This window comes from Pan paniscus, chromosome 5, assembly GCF_029289425.2.
Source record: "Pan paniscus chromosome 5, NHGRI_mPanPan1-v2.0_pri, whole genome shotgun sequence".
Taxonomy (NCBI): Eukaryota; Metazoa; Chordata; class Mammalia; order Primates; family Hominidae; genus Pan; species Pan paniscus.
The window spans coordinates 153254965-153275211 of NC_073254.2; the positions used below are offsets into that span (position 1 = coordinate 153254965).

A 20247-nucleotide genomic window follows, 5' to 3' on the forward strand; every position below is an offset into this window, starting at 1 on the left:
CATTGGATCTGCTGGATCATATGGCCCAAGTGGCAGAACAGCTTGCACAGCAGCCTGGACCTGTTGCAGAGCCTTCTCCTGTTCTGGACCCCAGGCAGTTTTATTTGGTAAAGTGAATGATTAAAGGTCTTGGGGCCGAAATGATCTCAACCTATTTTCAAACTTTAAATGAGTTAGAAGCCTGGCTCGCTGGCATAGAGCTAGGCATGGAATATGAGTCCCTAGTGGGCCACTTTTGGTAAGCAGAACTGGCACTGTGGGAGGAACCGAACGCCGGGTTAAGGCACCCGATGCTGATGCTCATTAGACACCCCACTCTTGGTACCAAAATCTGTATTAGGGTTCTCTATAGGGACAGAACTAATAGGAGATATATATATGTGTATATATATATATATATATACATATATATATATAAAGGGAAGTTTATTAAATATTAACTCACATGTTCACAAGGTTTCACAATAGGCTGCTTGCAAGCTGGGGAGCAAGGAGAGCCAGTCCGATTCCCCAAACTGAAGCACTTGGAGTCCAGTGTTTGAGGGCAGGAGGCATCTAGCACGGGAGAAAGATGTAGGCTGGGAAGCTAGGCCCGTTTCTCTTTTTCACACTTTTCTGCCTGCTTTATATTCGCTGGCAGCTGATTAGATTGTGCCTGCCAGATTAAGGGTGGATCTGCCTTCTCCAGCCCACTGACTCAAAATGTTAATCTCCTTTGGCAACACCCTCACAGACATACCCAGGATCAATACTTTGTATCCTTCAATCCAATCAAGTTGACACTCAGTATTAACCATCACAGTGTCCAATTGTTTCTTTAGATTGTAATACTCTTTTCCATTTAAATTGTATTTTCAGAAATATTTAATGTCAGTAGATATTTCTTGAAATGTGACTTCAATGATTATGTTCATCTATGATGAACAACTTTTTAAATCTAAATTGTTTTTATTATAATCTTTTAATTTTTCTTTTTTGGAATTAGAATTTGAACACTAGAAATGTATCATTGCAATTTTAAATTACATTTCATTTTCTTGTGAATTTGAACACAGTTTTATGATGATTGAACATATTTCTATAGGGTGTGTGCCTTTCTGTTTGAATTGTAAGAGCTCTTTATATGTTAAGAACATCAGCCCATTGTGTTTGATATTTGCACAGGTATTTCTAGATTTTTCTGTGCCTTTTAATTTTCATTATTGTGTGTGTGGGTGTGTGTGTGCGTGTATGTGTTTTAAAAGAGAGAGCAAGAGAGAGGATTCAGGGTTACTTGGGTTTTTGGTGTGTCTTCTGTTGCTACTATGATAAAATCCTCTATCTGGGGATTTAAAAATATATGCCTATTTTTCTTAGAGTTTTTCAACTTTAATTCATTTGAAAATATTTTAATGTATGGTATGGAGTAAAGATATTTTTTGAATAGTTAACCAGTTATCTCACCATAGTGTATTACTAATTATCTTTCCCATGTTTATTTGTAATACATTCTTTAACATATTGTCTTTTTAAGGTTGGTCATGTATTTTATATTTTTAAAAAGTGAAGAGTAATTATTTTTCAGAAGAATAATCATCTGATAATTCAAATTTTCCTGTAAGAGAAAGTTGTCATATTAAAATGCACACTTACTTTTTCAAATTATTTTATGTACTTTTGAAAGTAAATGGTTAATTCAAACTCTTGATTGTTAATCTGTCAATTGCTTGATGACATACCTCCCTCAGTAAAATAGTGTATTAACTGTTCATTGCAGACTGTGTTTATTGCAGACTATGGATATTTTTGTTGAGCTGTAGGATTCCTGACTAGCTGTTCACATACCCCACTTTTACCATGACACTATTTTCAAGATCATTAATTGCATCAGATATGGAGACAATATTAGTGGATTTTCTTCTTGAGAGAATGCTCCTACAAGTTACTAATTACCATGCTATGTCTTGATATGTTTTTGTAACCTTACAAATGAATATAAAGATAACATTTTTCCCCTTTGTTTCCATCTTCTTGTTTTAGATAGTCATTTTTACTTGAAGGAAGCTGCTTCTACTTGGGAGTGGCAGGAGAAGTGAGAAAACCACATGGAAGACTCCCAGGATTTAAATGAACAATCAGTAAGTCTTCATTCTCAGTTTTGCTGAAAAAAGTTGCGATAACACTACTGAAAATCATACGTAAAAGAGATATATTGTAAGAAGTAAGTTTTTCATTAAATATATTTTTAAATGATTTTTGAATTTCCTTTCAAAGACCATGAAACAGACCTTTGGAGATTTATGCCGTTTCTGCTTAATGATGATGTCACATTTTGATGTCTTCTTTGATTTTCTACTTGGAAAACTAGTGGTGGAAAGACTAAGGCATTGAAATCATGATGCATGTTTTAGACAGTCTAAACAATTTTATATACTTCCTTTATTATTTTATTTCAGATATGCTGGATATTGTTGAATATCAGAAGTATAAAAGGAGAAAGTATATTATTAGCATGCTTGTTAGTCATTTTAAGGAGGAAAGAAACCATAGTTCTCAAGCGCTTTTAGTATTTTACTAGATTCATTGCAGGACCAAGAACGCACCAGCTTGATGGCATTCCTTTTAAGATTCTGATTTCCCAAAGGGAAAGGCTCTTTGCAACCTTTCCTCCTAGCTTGTTAGTGGTGTCTCTGTGACAGTAGTTCTTTAACGTGTGGAACTAGAGGCAGTGGGAGGGCTTCCCTCACACCCCCACGCCTTCACACTACTGGAAGCTGTCGTTTGAGCTGTTTTGCATACAGACAACTCATGATGTTACAAGTAACAAGACGTGTGCTTACTGAGAGTGTGTTCTGCAGTCTGATGCTGTTCCTTTTTTTTTTGATGCTGTTCTTTATTAGCTTATGTGATCATGATTTGATCTTACAGTCAAATGTTTCTCCATCAGGCAACTGAGGAAAAGATACTTATATCTAATAATGTGGTTCTAGAAAAGGTATATGTGATGAGTTTAATTTTAAGAGGGATGTATATTCTGGTGCCATTTGAAGTTGATTTGATTTGCTTTCTAGTGGATATTTTATTTAAAAGAAATGATAGCCATGCCTTTAATTTGGATAGACATGACCATAGTCTAATTTCAATATATATTATATTATGATTTATTTCACATGGCATCATAGGAAAAATGTAACAAAAAATTATAAAGTGAAAAAACTATGAAATCTGTCAAATGGTAGAGATATATTCCTCTAGAATTGTGTGACTTCTTCAGTAAGGTAAACAGAAATGGCTATGGGAAGGCAAGGGCTTTAAAACTTAAAAATGCCGGTTACTGACTGTAAATATTCACAGCATGGACTCTAGCAAAATGGAGGTTAGTCATCATGACTGTTGGAATCAGAAGTCTGTCTGTGTGACTATGGTGGACTTGAATAGTTAGTAGTAAATGTTGACAACATCTTAGTGGTGATGCTTCATTAAAAGAGTGCTGTTGATCTGAACTTTGTTCTGATACACCGAGGGTCACATACAAGTGTGTGTGTATATGCAAATGTGTGTATGTATGTGTGTGTATATGTTAGAGTGACCAATGGTTTTTTGTTTCCAGAGACTGAGGATTTTCTAGAGACATAGAACTTTCAGTGCTAAAGCACGCAAAGTTTGGGGGAAAACCAGGATGGTTGATTCTGTTAATTACTATAGGGTGTGTATATACTCAAGAAAGAATTTTGTTTTCAATGCAGTTGAGAATATATTTTTATGTTTAACACTAAAGTGATGTGTTACTAAAGATGCGTCATATCACCGTTCACAAAATGAAGCACAGAACTTGTAAATCAGATATGGTGTCCTTCTAGTGATATTTTAAGGTCATGGAGCTCACTATTTCTTTTTAAAGTATGTTTTTAAAAGTTTCCAGTGATGCTAGTGAGCAGTCAGGTTTGAGAACAAGAAATCTAGGGAGACCTGCCTACCCTCTCAGCTTGAATCCATTTGCTGAATTTAAATTTCAAACATGTAGACCAATGTATTCATCTCATAAATGTGCAAAGAGATGCTTAGAACTGTTAAATGACTTGCCCATGTTGGCATAGCTGGTAAGAGGCAGAGTTAGGACTTCACACGGTTCTTCTGACTCCAAGTCCAAAGCTCTCTCCATAACATCAACGTGCCTCATTGCCTTTGGGTTATGCATATTGTGGCATTTATAGAAATGTCAAAAAAAAAGAAAAGAAAAGAAAAGAAAAAGAATCAGCCCCTTTACATGGAAATAATTTCTCTTTGAATGAAATCTTTATATGATTCTAAATTTTGTGGAGTATATTAATGTCTCAAAATATTTTGAAAAATGATAGCATTTATTAAGATATAGAACAAGTAGGGGTGGAATTAAAATAAAGTTCATAGTTAGATGAAAGTGAATTTACTCATATCATTGCTGTTTTAGTTCAAGGGGGATTCTTTGGGTGTAGACATAGCAGTAGGAGTCATTTGTGGCACATGCACACTGCATCTAGCATTTTCCATATACTTGCTCCAATTCTTACCATGTATTCCTTCATTGCAATTTTTAAGGCCACTATTTTATAGATGAAACTATGACCTAGAGAGTGTCAAGGTCAAACAGCTATTAAGTAGTAGAGATCAGAATTAAACCAACTTCTCTCTGGCCCCAAAACTTTTAATGGATTTTGCATGATACAACATAATAGGTAGTTAAGGGCGTGAGCTATAAATCAGACTTCCCTGTCACTTAAATGCTTTAAAACCTTTGGGAAATTACTTAAACTCTTCCTCCTCTATGGAGTGGAAGGATAATAAAAAGATGTCTTATGAAGTGCTTGCATATGCCTCACTTAGAGTAAATATTCAATAAATGTTAGCTGCTATCACAAATACCTGAGATATTCAGATGCTCTTTAATGAGTATTCATTCATTCTAGCATATCCAGCTACTGACCAAACATCCCTTCTGGGAGTTCACAGGTCCACACACTCAGCAAATGAAAAATAAATTCACCAGTTCTCCTCCCCTCTCCCAGCTTTTCTTCCTTTGTCCTTTATGCCAGTATTACTCATCTCAGTGAATGGCATCATCAGCTACTGAATGGGTTATGGCAGAAAAGAGGTAGTAATCCTCCTTTTCTTCATCCCGCATCTCAAAGCTTTGTCCACTCTTAATGTTTAATGTCATTCAAAGCTATTCTTTTTGCTCGAGCTCCCTTAGTTTAGTTGAGATCTTTATTTTATCTCTTGACTTTCTTGTTTTACTTTAAGTTGCTTCTAGAGTTGTCTTCCTAAAATACAACCCTGATCACATCACTACCTTCCTTTCTTGCCTTCAAGGGAGAGGCTCAAGTGTGTCATCAAGCATACAGAGCTTAATGCTTATGTATTTCTTCAGTTTTTTTTTTTCTGGTTTCTGTCAGTTTCTGAATCTCCCAGGTTCTCTGAGGTCTCTATGCATTTGCAAGTGCTTTAATATCTTCCCAGAAGGGTCTCTTTCCCACCACCAGGATAACCTGTAATTCTTGAAGACTCAGTTTAGGTTTCCATCCCTCTGAGCAGCCCTCTCAGACTACCTCCTTTCTTCTCACCCAATCAGCCCTACCGGTCAGGGCCCTCTGCAGTGTGCTGCCATAACCCTTTGGCATTTACCTCTAGCCCAGCACTTACCCTACAGGACTGAAACCCTATCTGTTTACTTGCCTATCTCACCACTAGATTATAAACTACTTAAGAGTAATGGTGGATCTCGTTCATCTCGTACTCTTCTTAGCACGATTCTTGCCAGTGTTCAGTAAATGTTTTCTTCAAAAGCCTTTATATACTTTTAGTGAGGTATGTTAATGAGTAGCCTGACAAATTTTAGAAAGCCAAAATGTTATTCTCAGAGTAGATTACTGACTCATGAATTTATATTCGACTCACTTAAAAAATTGCATAGAAGGTCTAACATGAATTTAACTGCGTATGACCAAAATAAAGTTCAGTCCTTCATTTTTCCTCTAGTATATCTGGCTCCTATTTGGCATTCTGGCTTAGAGGATGTAGAGAATTTTAAGAGATAAGCAACTAAAAAGAATATTTAACTGTCTTAAATTTATCTGCAGTTCTATTTTAGAGCTTCATAATTCTTTAGAATTCGTTTAAGTTATAGCCAGTTACAGCTTATTACAGTTTTTAATGAAATGTTCTTGATAATAGAAATGGCTGTGAATGTAGGTTATACCTAGCAATAGCTCCCTTCATACTGTGAAATATATTGTATTTTTGTATTCAAGCAGAGAATGAGCAATATTTATTATTTTTATAGCTTCTATAATATCTTTATAGATTGAGGTGTTTTATAATCCTATTTTGGTGGTCCGGGATATTACTTCAGATTTTTTCTCATCCAAAACATTCATATCAACATGAGATGGAGTCTGGCCTAAATTAATGATCAAGCCAGCAGGTTTGAAAAGAAATATATTTTATTAATGTTAAGTATTGTATGTTATAAATTAAAACGTTCGTGAATATTAAGTAAAACTAAGTAAAATGAATAAGTTACAGTAGGATTGCTTTCCCTAAATGTTATGCATTAAGGGCCTGAACATTCGTATGTATTTCCACATTGTTACTAAATCAATTCACTTATATTGTTGGTGGCATGATTTTATTAGTGACATCTAAATTAACTCACATTCATTGGATTATGTTACATATTGTATGATTCATTAATACTTCTGGAAATTCATTTCTGTGTCCATTTTTAAATATAATACATTTATATTTCAAAGCTATTCTATTTGTATTTATGAAACATATTCATAGACATGTTTCAGTGATACTTTTGGAAATTTGTTTCTACATGCATTTGTAGATATGAATTGTATTTATTTGCCTTCACCAACCATGCTAATTTAATAATGTCTATTAAAATTCTAGAGCTAGTTTAGTAAATTAATTTATTTTTATCTCTCTCTTGTTTTTCCTTAGAGTACTCATGACTTTGATTAGTCCTCAGATCTTTGTTCCTAGAGATCCTACAGTATTATCTTTGATTATAGCCACTAGCCCATCTTTAAAACGTGTGCTCCTCTCTGTGTCAGATTTTTAACTATTGTATAGAATTGAATTTGCCATTAAACTTATCATCTAGACATAGAACTTCAGAACCACCAATTTATGACAGTGTTTAAACACTATGCTAGAATGTAATTATTTTGATTAATTTTTGTTTAAATCATTTTTGTATTTTTATAATGTGACATTATCAAAATCCTAAAATCCTATTATTCTATTGCTTTATTCTTGGGTACTCTAAATCCATTCGACCAGAAGGCATATTTGTACTGAATATCTTAAATATATTTTATTTAGACCTAAACAATGTTGGATTATTCTTTTTCAGGATCCAATTCTGTATCGAAGAACTTGACCTTTAAACTAGTTAAAAGAATCTTGTTTACAACATGTAATTTTTATACTATCCAACTGAATAACATACTTCAGAGTTCTGTGGAATTCTGTTCAAAGCCCAGTTTCAGAATTACTGTTAACTCCAAATTGCCAATTACAGCTTGACTTTGCAGTTATGTAATAGAGTACCTAAACTGAAGTTACAAAGTAGATGCGTTCAGTATATTTTAATGTTTCATAATAATTAAGGCTTACTCTTCCTTTTTAAGCATTTTTAAAATAATAGTTTTTCTTTTTTCTTTTTCTTTGTTTGAGATGGAGTCTTGCTCTGTTGAGTACGGTGGTACAATCTTGGCTCACTGCAACCTCCGACTCCTGGGTTCAAGTGATTCTCTTGCCTCAGCCTCCTGAGTAGCTGAGACTACAGGCATGTGCCACGGCGCCCAGATAATTTTTTGTATTTTTAGTAGAGATGGGGTTTCACCCTGTTAGCCAGGATTGTCTCAATCTTCTGACCTCATGGTCTGCCTCCTTGGCCTCCCAAAGTGCTGGGATTACAGGTGTGAGCCACTGCGCCCGGCCAATAGTAAGTAGTTTTATTGAGATGTCATTTTCATACAATACAGCTCACCCACTTAAAATGTACAATTCAGTGATTTCTAGGGTATTCATAGAGTTGTACAATTATTACCACAATCAATTTTAGAGGATTTTTAATCAGTTGAGAAAGAGATCCCATGCCCATTAGCACACTCCCCATTCCCCCGACGAGCACCCCTCAGCCCTAGACAAGCACCAGTCCACTTCCTATCTCTATGGATTTGCCTATTCTGGACCTTTCATATAAATTGAGTCATACAATATGAGAACTTTAGTGGCTTGCTTTTTATACGTGACATAATGTTTGCAAGGTTCATTTATGTTGTAGCATGAATCAGTACTTAATTCCTTTTTATGGCCAAATAATGTTCCATTGTATGGAGACACTTCTATGTATACTCTTTAAATAGAAAGAATATAAATTTGCCCCTATTTTATGAGGTTACTTCTTTATTTACAATTATGTTTTAAGAGTCATTTCTGTATTCTAGATAAAAGTCCTTCACCAGATCTACACTTTTCAAAGGATATCTCCCATTTTGTGGGTTGTCTTTTCACTCTTGATAGTGTCCTTTGATGCACAGAAGTTTTAAATTTGAGTCCAGTTTATCTATTTTTTTCTTTTGTCACTTGCGCTTCTAGTGTTGTGTATAAGAAATCTTTGCCTAACCCAGGGTCACAAAGATTTACTCCTATGATTTCATTTCTCTATGATTTCTCATATGTAAGCGAGAACATGTGATATTTGACTTTCTATATCTGAGTTGCTTCAGTTAAGATAATGGCCTTCACAAATATTTACTCCTATGATTTCTTATATGAATTTTACAGTTTTCTATAGTTTTAGCTCTTACATTTAGGTCTTTAGTTCATTTTGAGTTAAATTTTATTGAGGAAGATTTTTTTTTAAAACTTCAACTTTTATTTTAGATTTCAGGGGTACGTGTGCAGGTTTTTGTCATGGGTATATTGTGTGACACTGAGGTTTGGGGTATGATTGATGCCAGCACCTAGGTAGTGAGAATAATACCCAACCGGTAGTTGTTCAGCCCTTGTTCCTCTTCCTCCCTGCCACTTCCGGTAGTTCCCACTGTCTATTGTTTCTGTCTCTATGTCCATGTTTCCTCACTGCTTAGCTCTCACATCTAAGTGAGAACATGTGGTATTTGGTTTTTTTTTTCCTGTGTTGATTCACTTAGGATGATGGCCTCCAGCTGCATCCATATGGCTGCAAAGGAGATGATTTCATTTTTTTATGGCTGTATAGTATCCCATGGTGTATATAAACCACATAAACCACATTTTCTTTATCCATTCCATTGTTGTGGGCACCTAAGTTGGTTCCGTGTCTTTGCTATTGTGAATAATGTCTTTCTGATAGAATGGTTTCTTTTCCTTTGGGTCTATAACCAGTAGTAGGATTGCTGGGTCAAATGGTAGTTCTGTTTAAAGTTCTTTGAGAAATCTCCAACCTGCTTCATAGTGGCTGAACTAATTTACATTCCCACCAGCAGTATATAAGTGTTTCCTTTTTTTCTGCAGCCTTGCCAACATCTGTTATGTTTTGACTTGTTAATAATAGCCATTCTGACTGGTGTGAGATGGTATTTCATTGTGGTTCTGATTTGCACTTCTCTGATCATTAGTGATGTTAAGCATTTGTTCATGTTTGTTGGCCGCTTGTATGTCCTCTTTTGAGAAATGTCTGTTCATATCCTTTTCCCACTTCTAAGTATTTTTTAAACTCTGAATTTTTATATTTTTGTGTGAGTTTATGAAGATTCAGCACAAGATTTCATTAATTATTATCTTCTGTGAACTTCTAAAATTATAATTTGATTTGTTAAAATTTTTTCTCAAATCTTAGAATATATATGACACATATGTGTGTGTATATATATATATATATATGTATATATGGAGAGCCTCATATTATACAGAATATGGAGTGTGATTCTATGTCATTTGCCAAGATCTGGAGACTAAATATTACGTTTTCTTCTGTCAACTGTGATCAGCTGGTAATAGCTGTTTGTGTTAAGAAGGAACCTATGGCTACATCCGAGCTCATTGGAAAAGTAACGTTATCAATTTGGTGTGATTTGCCATGGACTTGGTAAGGAAGAAGGGTAGCACCAAGCCTCATAACTGCTAATTCTGGTCTGGTGAGTTGTCAAGATCCCTGGGCAGTTGGTTTGGATAGTATAGATATAAATAAGAGCTATGATATCTTTGGGTACCAAAAGTCTTGTGTCTGAACTTACAATTTACATATTGTTATCTAATAATTCTATCTTATAAATTAAAATGAAAATAATTCAGGCTGGGTGCAGTGGCTCACTCCTGTAATCCCAGCACTTTGGGAGGCTGAGGCGGGTGGATCACCTGAGGTCAGGAGTTCGAGACCAGCCTGGCCAACATGGTGAAACCCTGTATCTACTAAAAATACAAAAATTAGCCAGGCATGGTGATGCATGCCTGTAGTCCCAGCTACTTAGAAGGCTGAGGCATGAGAATTGCTTGAACCCGGGAAGCGGAGGTTGCAGTGAGCCGAGATTGTGCCACTGTGCTCCACCCTGAGCGACAGAGCAAGATGCTGTCTCAATAATAATAATAATAATATAAAAAATAAAATGAAAATAATTTTTATGATAGAAATATAATCTCTTTCATGGTTTAATACTCTTGAGAAATAGAAAACATTAATATAATGCAATTTCTGCTATAAGGTATTTAACAAATGGAAAAATTCACTGATGAAAAAAGTTAATGTTCATCGATAGAGGTACCATGCCAAGTGCTTTATGCTACTCATCTCACTAAATCTCATAACGGCCCTTTGTGGAGGCTCTGTCATAACCTCAGTCTGAAGAAGAGTACACTGAAGCAGAGTTTAGGTATCTTATTCAGGGTTGTGCCAGCTTGGAAGCTATGCTGATGGAATATGAACTCACGTAGTCTTTATTCCAGAATCCATACTATTTTTTTAAATATGTAAATTTAAGGGGTACAAGTGTGGTTTTGTTACGTGGATATATTGCATGGTGATGAAGTCTGGGCTTTCAGTGTAACCATCATTTGAATAGTGTATATTGTAACCATTAAGTAATTTCTCATCCCTCACTCCCTCCCACCTGCCCACCCTTCTCCAGTGGTCTCCAAAGGTCTCCAGTGAGTATTATTCCTCTCTGTTTCCATGTGTACATATTATTTAGCTCCCATTTATAAGTGAAAATATGTGATATTGGACTTTCTGTGTCTGAGTTGTTTCACTTAAGATAATGGCCTTCAGTTCCATCCATGCTGCTGCTAAAGACACGATTTCATGTTAAACACGTGAACTCACCTGCTTCCATCAACTTACATGATTTTCAGACCCTTCGGTCAACTTGGTGTCATAGAGTATGTATTAAAACTCAGCTTGATCTTAGATTATTTATATGAAGATCAAACAATTTTAAATATTATGGGTTTGAGTGAGAAATTTAAATTATTCCACCGTGATTACAGATTAATTGTACAATCTTCATTAATCACATATCTCGGCTCACTGCAACCTCTGCCTCCTGAGTTAAGTGATTCTCCTGTCTCAGCCCCCCGAGTAGAGTAACTGGGACTACAGGTGCACATTACCACAACAGGATAATTTTTGTATTTTTAGTGGAGATGGGGTTTTGCAACATTGGCTAGGCTGGTTTTGAACTCCTGGCCTCATGTGATCCACCTGCCTTGACCTCCCAAAGTGCTGGGATTACAGGCATGAGCCACCGCACCTGACCCTATTAGTAAATATTTTAACAGGCAGTCATAAGATAGCAGAATGTATGGAAATTAAATGATAGTTCAGCAAATTCAATTAAGTAAGCATTTCAAGACTTCTTGCTATCCTCTAGAAACTTTGCTATACTAGGGATTAAAAGATGAATATAATAATTCCTTTTCTCCCCCTAAATTTTAGTTTAGCATAAGATTATATGATACTGTGTAAGTTCTATTCTTAGTTCTTTTAAAACGAGACTTGGATAGCTAGTACTAATTCATTCAGTGAATATTTGTGGAGCACTGCTGTATTTGAAGCATGGTTTTCATTGTTGGAAATACTTGGTGGACAAAATGGATGCATATTACTGTTCTTGTGGAACTTATATTCTTGTGGAGGGGAGACAAACAGTAAACAAATATAGTATGTCAGATAGTAATAAGTGCAAGGAGAAAAACCAAATAAAGCAGGGAGGAGGATAGGAAGTGCTTGTGGGCAGGGTAGGTAGGTGAAGGGACAGCTGTGGTTTTTTGTTTTGTTTTTTTGTTTGTTTGTTTTTTGAGATGGACTCTCACTCTGTCCCCCAAGCTGGAGTGCAGTGGCGCGAGCTCGGCTCACTGCAAGCTCCACCTCCCGGGTTCACGCCATTCTTCTGCCTCAGCCTCCCGAGTAGCTGGAACTACAGGCAACCGCCACCACGCCCGGCTAATTTTTTGTATTTTTAGTAGAGACGGGGTTTCCCCATGTTAGTGGGGATGGTCTCAATCTCCTGACCTTGTGATCTGCCTGCCTCGGCCTCCCAAGCTGCGGTTTTTGGAGAGTAGTTAGGGAGGCCTCACTGAGAAGATGTTGTGCAAAGACTCAAGAGAGGTGGCCGGGCGCGGTGGCTCACGCCTGTAATCCCAGCACTTTGGGAGGCCGAGGCGGGCGGATCACGAGGTCAGGAGATCGAGACCATCCTGGCTAACACGGTGAAACCCCGTCTCTACTAAAAATACAAAAAATTAGCCGGGCGTGGTAGCGGGCGCCTGTAGTCCCAGCTACTCGGGAGGCTGAGGCAGGAGAATGGCGTGAACCCGGGAGGCGGAGCTTGCAGTGAGCCGAGATCGCGCCACTGCACTCCAGCCTGGGCGACAGAGCGAGACTCCGTCTCAAAAAAAAAAAAAAAAAAAAAAAAAAAAGACTCAAGAGAGGCAAAGAAGTGAGCCATGTGGATATCTGGGGAAAGTGGGTTTTAATTAGAGGAAACAGCAACCGTGAGGTGGTAGCATGCAGGGTAGGTTCAAGGAATAGAAAGGATGTCAGCGTTGGTGGTAGCGATGGGCAGAACAAGGCAGAAATAAGGCTACAAAGGTAATCAGCATGGGCATGTGAGGGTGGAGGAATACATATTGTGTAGAGGTTTCCAGACCATTGTAAAGCTTAAACTTTTTCTCTTAGTGACATGTAAAGCAATTGGAGGGTTTTGAGCTTAGGTATTGTGTGATGTGACTAAAGTTTTTAAATAACCACTCTGGCTTTTATTTTGAAAATAGACTATGATGACAAGAGCAGAGACTGGCTATTTTAACTATCCAGATGAAAAATCGACAAAGTAGCATTGGAGGTAGTAAGTGGTTGCATTGGGGTTGATCTAAGATGACTTGCTAATGTATGGGATATGGATTATGATAGAAAGAAAGGTGTCAGAGATAACTTCAAGGTCTTTGTGCAGAGAAATGGGAAGGATGGAGTTGGCATTGACTGAGATAGGATGACTGGGGAAGAACAGGTTGGGGGTGCAGATCAGGAGGTCAGTTTTAGACATGGTGGCAGAGGCATTGCTGTGTTTTCACCAACCCTCTTTCATACCCCTCTTTTCTGGTGCATCTCAGTTTCCTTACAGTTCAGCAGGGCCATATAACTAGTGCTGGCCTGTGAAATGTAAGGAGAAGTGATAATGTGGATCATTTTGAGAATGAGGCAGTGAGAAGCCCCAGAATGATTCTTTGGTCTCTGTGTTCTCCTAGGGTGATGAAGGAGGAGGAGGCCTCAGAGAAACAATGGGGATCCCCAGTTATGAAGAACGCTGGATTGCTAGTGCACTGCATGGGGGGCACATTCTGAGGGGAGTGTTAACCAACTAAGCTAATAAACGCATGTGAAATTTTACTTTCTCTTAGGCATATGCGTCAGGTGTAACCATTGGGAACTCAGGGAAATGAGTTGAACTTGAAATATAAATTTGGGAGGCTTCAAGATATCAATGGTATTTCAAAACATTATATTTGTTGAAATCTCCAAAAGAATAAGTCTAGCTAGGGACAAATTAAAAGGACTAAGCCCTGGGCACCCCAGGTTAGAGAGCAAGGAGATGCTAGTTTACATAGATAGCTGCTTGATCCTAGTACCCATAAGCAATGAGTTATGTCATAGACTGTATGTGGCCACATTCAGTGAATTTTCCTCTGAGGTGCTTCTTTCCAAATTTCCAAAAACACATATCCAGGTCACTGATTACTGGATTCACCTCTATCATAGCAGAAAGAGCACCATACAGCTATGAATAGGTATTGAGACAGTATTCACTTATTTGAGATTTCCATCAAAGTAACCAAAATCATGAAATATTTAGAAGAAAATTCAGTCAACAAATAGTTTTCATTTTTTCATTGCTTTGTTTGTAGATGTGATGTTTCTAGGCACTTCAGGTTAGGAAAGAATTAATCTAATTAGAGTTTTTTAACCTCAGCATTGTTGACATTTTGGGCCACAAAATTCTCTGTAGTGTTGGGGAGGGGTGCTGTCCTGTACGTTGTGTTATTTAGCAGCATCTCTGGTATCTACCCACTAGATGTCAGTAGCACCCCCCTTCCTTTGTTGTGACAATAAAAAATGTCTTGAGACATTGCCAAATGTCTTCTCTGTGTGTGTCGGGGGGGCCACAGATCTACATTACATCTGTTTCCAATGAGTGTTTTATTTATATACTTACTGCCTGCAAAACATTTGAGAAAGTTTACCTGAACATTTAATATAATATATACTATGCTATGATATATTATTGAGGGAACTGCAATGAAAAGCCAAAGACATAATATAGAATTTAAGCAAGAAAGCAAAATAATATTGCAAAGGTAACAGTACTATGCTATCAGCATGGAAAATGTGTTCAATAAAAGACAAGAAAGGAATTATAGATAGACTAGGTTACACCTTCACTGGGTCTTGAAAGGCAGAATGAATTTGTATGGACAGAAGAGAACCTATCCTGGCCTGGGGAATATCAGGCATAAAAGCTCAGAGGTACCAAATATAAGGTGATAAGGCCTGCCTAGGACTGTGGCTAGGTTAGAATTACTGAATCAGAAGCTCTGTGGGCATGAGGATGTGAGGCAGTGGGAAATCTGGCTGAGAAGCACTGAGACTAGACTGAAAAGGACTTTGAAGCCAAGCTGAGATGTTTTCGTGTTCTTGGGTGGCCACCATGATGCTCATTACTGCACAAAAGACAGAGATGTACAAGATACAGTCCTGTATTTCTGGACTTTCTAACCTGGACATAATGGAAAATTACATATAATTTTTCGGCAAGAGATTAATATATTTAAAATGATGTTTTAGGAAAATTAACCAGATGGTAGGGAGATTACTGAAGGTGGGAAACTGAGAGTACGAGAGATGGCTTAGGGGATCTTGAAGGAGTTTGCGCATGAACTCAGAAAGGCTTAAGCCAAGTGGCTGGGCACGGTGGCTCATGCCTGTAATCCCAGCACTTTGGGAGGCCGAGGTGGGCGGATCACCTGAGGTCAGGTGACCAGCCTGGCCAACATGGTGAAACCCCATCTCTACTAAAAATACGAAAAATAGCCGGGTGTGGGGGCACACACCTGTAATCCCAGCTACTCGGGAGGCTGAAGTAGAAGAATCGCTGGAACCCAGGAGGCGGAGGTGGCAGTGAGCCAAGATCATGCCACTGCACTGCACTCCAGCCTGGGCGACAGAGTGAGACTCCATTTCAATAAAAAAAAGGCTTAAGTCAGGGATTGGCAATTTTTTTGAAATGTGAAAACAGCCGTAGACATTAAGTAAATGAATGGGCATGGTTGTGTTCCAGCAAAATTTTATTTACAAAAGCATGTGGCAGGTGGTGGGCCATACTTTGACAACCCCTGGCCTAAGCTTATGACATGATGGTGGAAAGAAAGACATCGAGTAAAGAATCAATAAAAGGAACTTGAAAATAAAGCTTTGCTGAACTTGGTAACTAAACCAAATAGAGTTAGTAGGAGGAAGGGCAAGGGATGGACTTGGAGGAGGAGAAAGATTATCCTGGAGTTTCAAGCCTAGAAGATGTCATTAATAGAGTTTAGGAGCAGGTATCAATGACTTAAGGAAAGAGAAAGATGTGTTTGAATTGAGGACTTTTGAGAACATGTTAAACTAGCAATTGGTGAAGGCCTGCTGGGCCGTGGGGGAGAAGTCTGGAACTTCTCCATGCTCATGTGTGGAACAGAACAGTATTTTCCTTGAGGTGATGCTTTTAAGGGGAGATGGTATCTGAGGAAGGGCAGAAGGATGAAGATAAACATAGGAGACCAGCATGTTTATGAAGTGCAAGGAGGAAGATGAACTGTAAGAAACTGAGAAAAGATAGGGAAATGAGAACCAGTAGGATAATAGTGTCTTCAGATCCATGGCCAAGCTAACTCTCAGGAGGAATTGGTCATTACTGTCTGACATTCCAAGAGGTCAAGCAGAATGGCGCTGAGAAAGAGATTGTTTCATTTCTTGACCAGAAGGTTACTGGTGGCCCTTCAAAAGGAAGTCCCAAGAGAGTTGTGGTAAGAAAAGGCATCCCAGAGATTCAATTTAGAGAAGATAATGAGGAATTAAGAGAAAGTTTGTAAGTTTAAAGAAGAGACACAGAACAGCAATTGAATGGAGCACCTTCTTCCAAGAGGAGGCTTGCTTGTGTTTGATGACAGATTTTGAGAAGGATTCAGTGGAGAATAGACTTCAAGTTGTTGCAGAAGGGATGATGAGGTTAATGGAGAACAGAAAGAAGGTGAACTAGCTGGAGAGGAGTGATACACTCTGACTCTGGAAATTTTAGAGAAAGTGGATATCCTGGAATTTTCCAAAGTGCTCTTCCTTAATGCATTCTTTTTACAGGAGGCAAATACCTTTGTCCAGGCAAGATCAGGAAGTAGATGGAAGCAGGGTTAGGATTAAGGGCTTAAGTAGTATAAAGAAGATTTGCAGTAGCCATTGTTATAAAAAAATAGTAGGTGATCTCCTAGAACTCAATACTTGGATTATTGAGACATACTCAGTTTTCTTTTAGCAAAATATCTCTCATTGACTAGGACTTAAGGCTATACTGCTAGCATTGAAAATTTATTTTATTTTGTATTGAAACAATTAAGAAGATAAAGGGGAAAAACAAACACTTCTAAGATTAATGAATATGCCTCTCGTTATCTTTGGAAGAAACTATGTGACCTGTTTTCCTTGGATATTAGCATCTCCAACAAATAGAAGAGCCTATGTTCATAAATATGATTGGGTCAAATTTGACAATAGAGTCAGACTAAAGTTAGCTGACATTGACTTTAAAAGTACTTGCCTCAAAGTACTTGAAATTCGGTGGCTTCATATTTTCTTGGATTGGGGATTGATTTCTCTGCTCAGACTTCTTCAGAATACAAATAACTTTGTAAGGGCTAATCTGTTAAAAAGTTTGTGTTAGCTCTCTTGGCAAGAGCTAGGATAGCAGGGTAGAAGGAGAACTGCGAAAACAAACAAACAAAGGAGAGTTAAAAATGAAAGGGCAAACACTCCCTACTTACTTTGCTTTGCTTTCATTATTTTGCCTAAACTGTTGTGGTTGACACACGTGGACAGTAGATTATAACTAGATTCTGAGCCCCAGATGCCCACAGCAAACACTTATGTAATGCTCATTGTGTGCCATGGGCTAAGTGCTATAAATGAATGTATATATAATATAAATGCATTAACTCATTTAATTCTCATGACGATTTGATGAGGTGAGCTCTATCTCCCAGTTTCTAGATGAGGGATTGCCCAACTTGTGGGTAGGGGAGCAGAATCTTACCCCGGGAAGTGTGGCTTGAGAGTTGGCAATTGTAACTGCTGGACAGATTTGTTAGAAAAATACCTTATTTATTTTTCAGTCCTCCACCCTGACTTGTGCCTTCATCAAAAAAGTTTGAAATGTTTTCAGTTCATACATAAGAAGAAAAAAAATTGATATGGGTTTATTTTCCCCTATTAACATTTTCTTTGATTTACAATCTGTTGTATCAGACATGATGTGAAAGGGGTAGACAACAACCTAGACTATATTTATTTTTCAATCTGCTAATGTGAAGAAAAAAGGGGAGGAGTTAGGTGAGATCTGGAGTCTGTAATGGTTTTTCTACACCAGGGTTTTTAGGGAGATTCTAAATAGAGCACACTCTCATTTGTTTCAATTAAATGCCTTGCCCACTTAATCTCCTTTTCGTATTGCCATGCTTGATACAGAGGGCTCCAGGACTAGTTTGCTAGGTGGTAGGACCTTTAGAGATTATGCTGTCCAAATCCTTTACGTTAGTTTAACAGATGCAAAAATGGAGACTGAAAGGGTTTAAGCAGAGTGAGAACATTAACAACACTTTGTTTTGAAATGAGGTTTTTTGATTCATTCCAACCTTCACACAAATTTGAAAGCATACTTTTGTGTACAGTTTCTTAATATTTGGAAATTAACATCAGCCCTAGCCTCCCTGAAAACTGTGGTGAATTATCACTATATATAAAGATTAATGAAATCATTGCTTTTGAGTTTCTACTACAATTGGTGGATCAGGGTCATCTTAAAAAACTCAAGCAAAGGTGTGAAAACTTTATTTTGCATGTTTGTTTTTCTCCTAGTTATTATTTACTGCTCAATCAGCATTAACAGAAGAAAAATAATTTGGCTGCTAAGTTACTGTAGTATAGGATTTCAAAGGACCTTATTAGAGAGAGATGTAATTTCATCCCCCGGGCCTTTTATGTAACAGAGTGCATATTTGGGTTACTTCATTTTGACCCGGAATTAAACAATAGACTTAAGTTGTATTCAGGAAGTTAAAATATTTATTCAACAAAGATTTAAAAGCATTTTACAGTTATTTCCAAATTCCTAGGGATATCTTTATAGCTTTATTTTCTTATTTTAGCTAACTCTTGTCTGAATAGCTCCTTCATCAAAGAATTTTCTGTTTATTTCATAAATCTTATAAGATGTATGTATTTGATAACTACTGCGTATAATCAGTGTTTTTTAAATAAACATATTTGGCAAATTGATATAAACATGATTTTATATATTGCTTAACTACATATATAGGCCATAGTTTCGTTATGGTGCTCAGTAATGAAAAATATGGAGTAGATGTTACAAGTGGTAATAAAGCTAATATTAAAGAAAGTAAGGCTGAAGATTCCTAAGTTCAAAATAAAAAGGCTTTGCAGCTTTAGTTTTAGGAGCGTTTTCATAAAATGAAAGAGGCAAATAGTGCTAAGGTGCTACCAACTCCAGCTTCCTAGCAATGCAAGGATTCTTCCTTTAGCCACTTTTAAAAGTGGTCACCTCAGCTCACTCTCTCTAGGACTGACTGCTTCCCCTTTCTTCTGTGATTTGCATAGTATCCACATTGATTCATGTTTGGGGTGATTGTTTCCATCCTCACTGTGAGATTATGAACTTCTTATTTTCTTTCCATGAAATAAAGTTTTCATTGGCTGGGATCCCAGCTAGACTGATTTTTTTTTTCCTTATTTCGTTTGTTTGCTTAATATTTTAGATTTTGAAAGTCCTTCAAAATTAAAGTACTTGCATACTATCCTAGGGCAATAATTTGTGACTGAAAATCTTTGTGAAAAATCCTAAGAGGTATTTAAAAGTTTATGTTAAGTAAGTTGTTATCAGTGGTTAAGAGGCCTTTCCAGAGTGCTTGTCCACTGAACATTTATATGGAACTTACTGTAATAGCATCTGCTTAATTTTTGGATGATGCAGACACATTCCGTTGCACAAAATTACTCTGCAAAAGTAAGTCAGGAATCACTAATGATAATTTCAGGTTATGCATACTTATTTTAGAATGTTGAATCAATTTGCTAATCTTCAAAGGAGTAAATTTTACACCAATTGTGTCTGGTTTAATAGGCTTAATATTTTCATAATGCCAGAGTAGTTTTTCTTCTTAGTTTTATTCTTGCATAATTGTTGGAATTATATGTACATTGTTTTAATTCTTGAGCCCTTAATATCAAATAGCTTGAGCATTAAGGGAATTAATTGAAGGCCTTAGGATATGGGTGTTTATTACATGAACATGGATTGAATGTTGATGTTGGGATTTTAAACGGGAAGTTGCTTTGCTGTTAGATTCCATCACATTGAATGTATCAACATTTATACAAGGAAATTGGGAAGAAATGTACTCTCAGTCCCTGGTTGC

General features: G+C 37.1%; 1 protein-coding gene across 10 annotated transcripts in view; it reads left to right on the plus strand.

Moving 5' to 3' along the window:
- Positions 1–20247, plus strand: part of EYA4 (EYA transcriptional coactivator and phosphatase 4) — a 289717-nt gene that overhangs the window by 32187 nt on the left and 237283 nt on the right. For all 10 annotated transcript variants that reach the window (XM_034962872.3, XM_055114130.2, XM_057302596.2 and 7 more), the window contains exon 2: positions 2020–2117. In XM_034962872.3, coding sequence (XP_034818763.1) covers positions 2085–2117 — 33 coding nt within the window. In that variant the 5' untranslated portion in view covers positions 2020–2084. The remainder of the gene's footprint in view (positions 1–2019; positions 2118–20247) is intronic.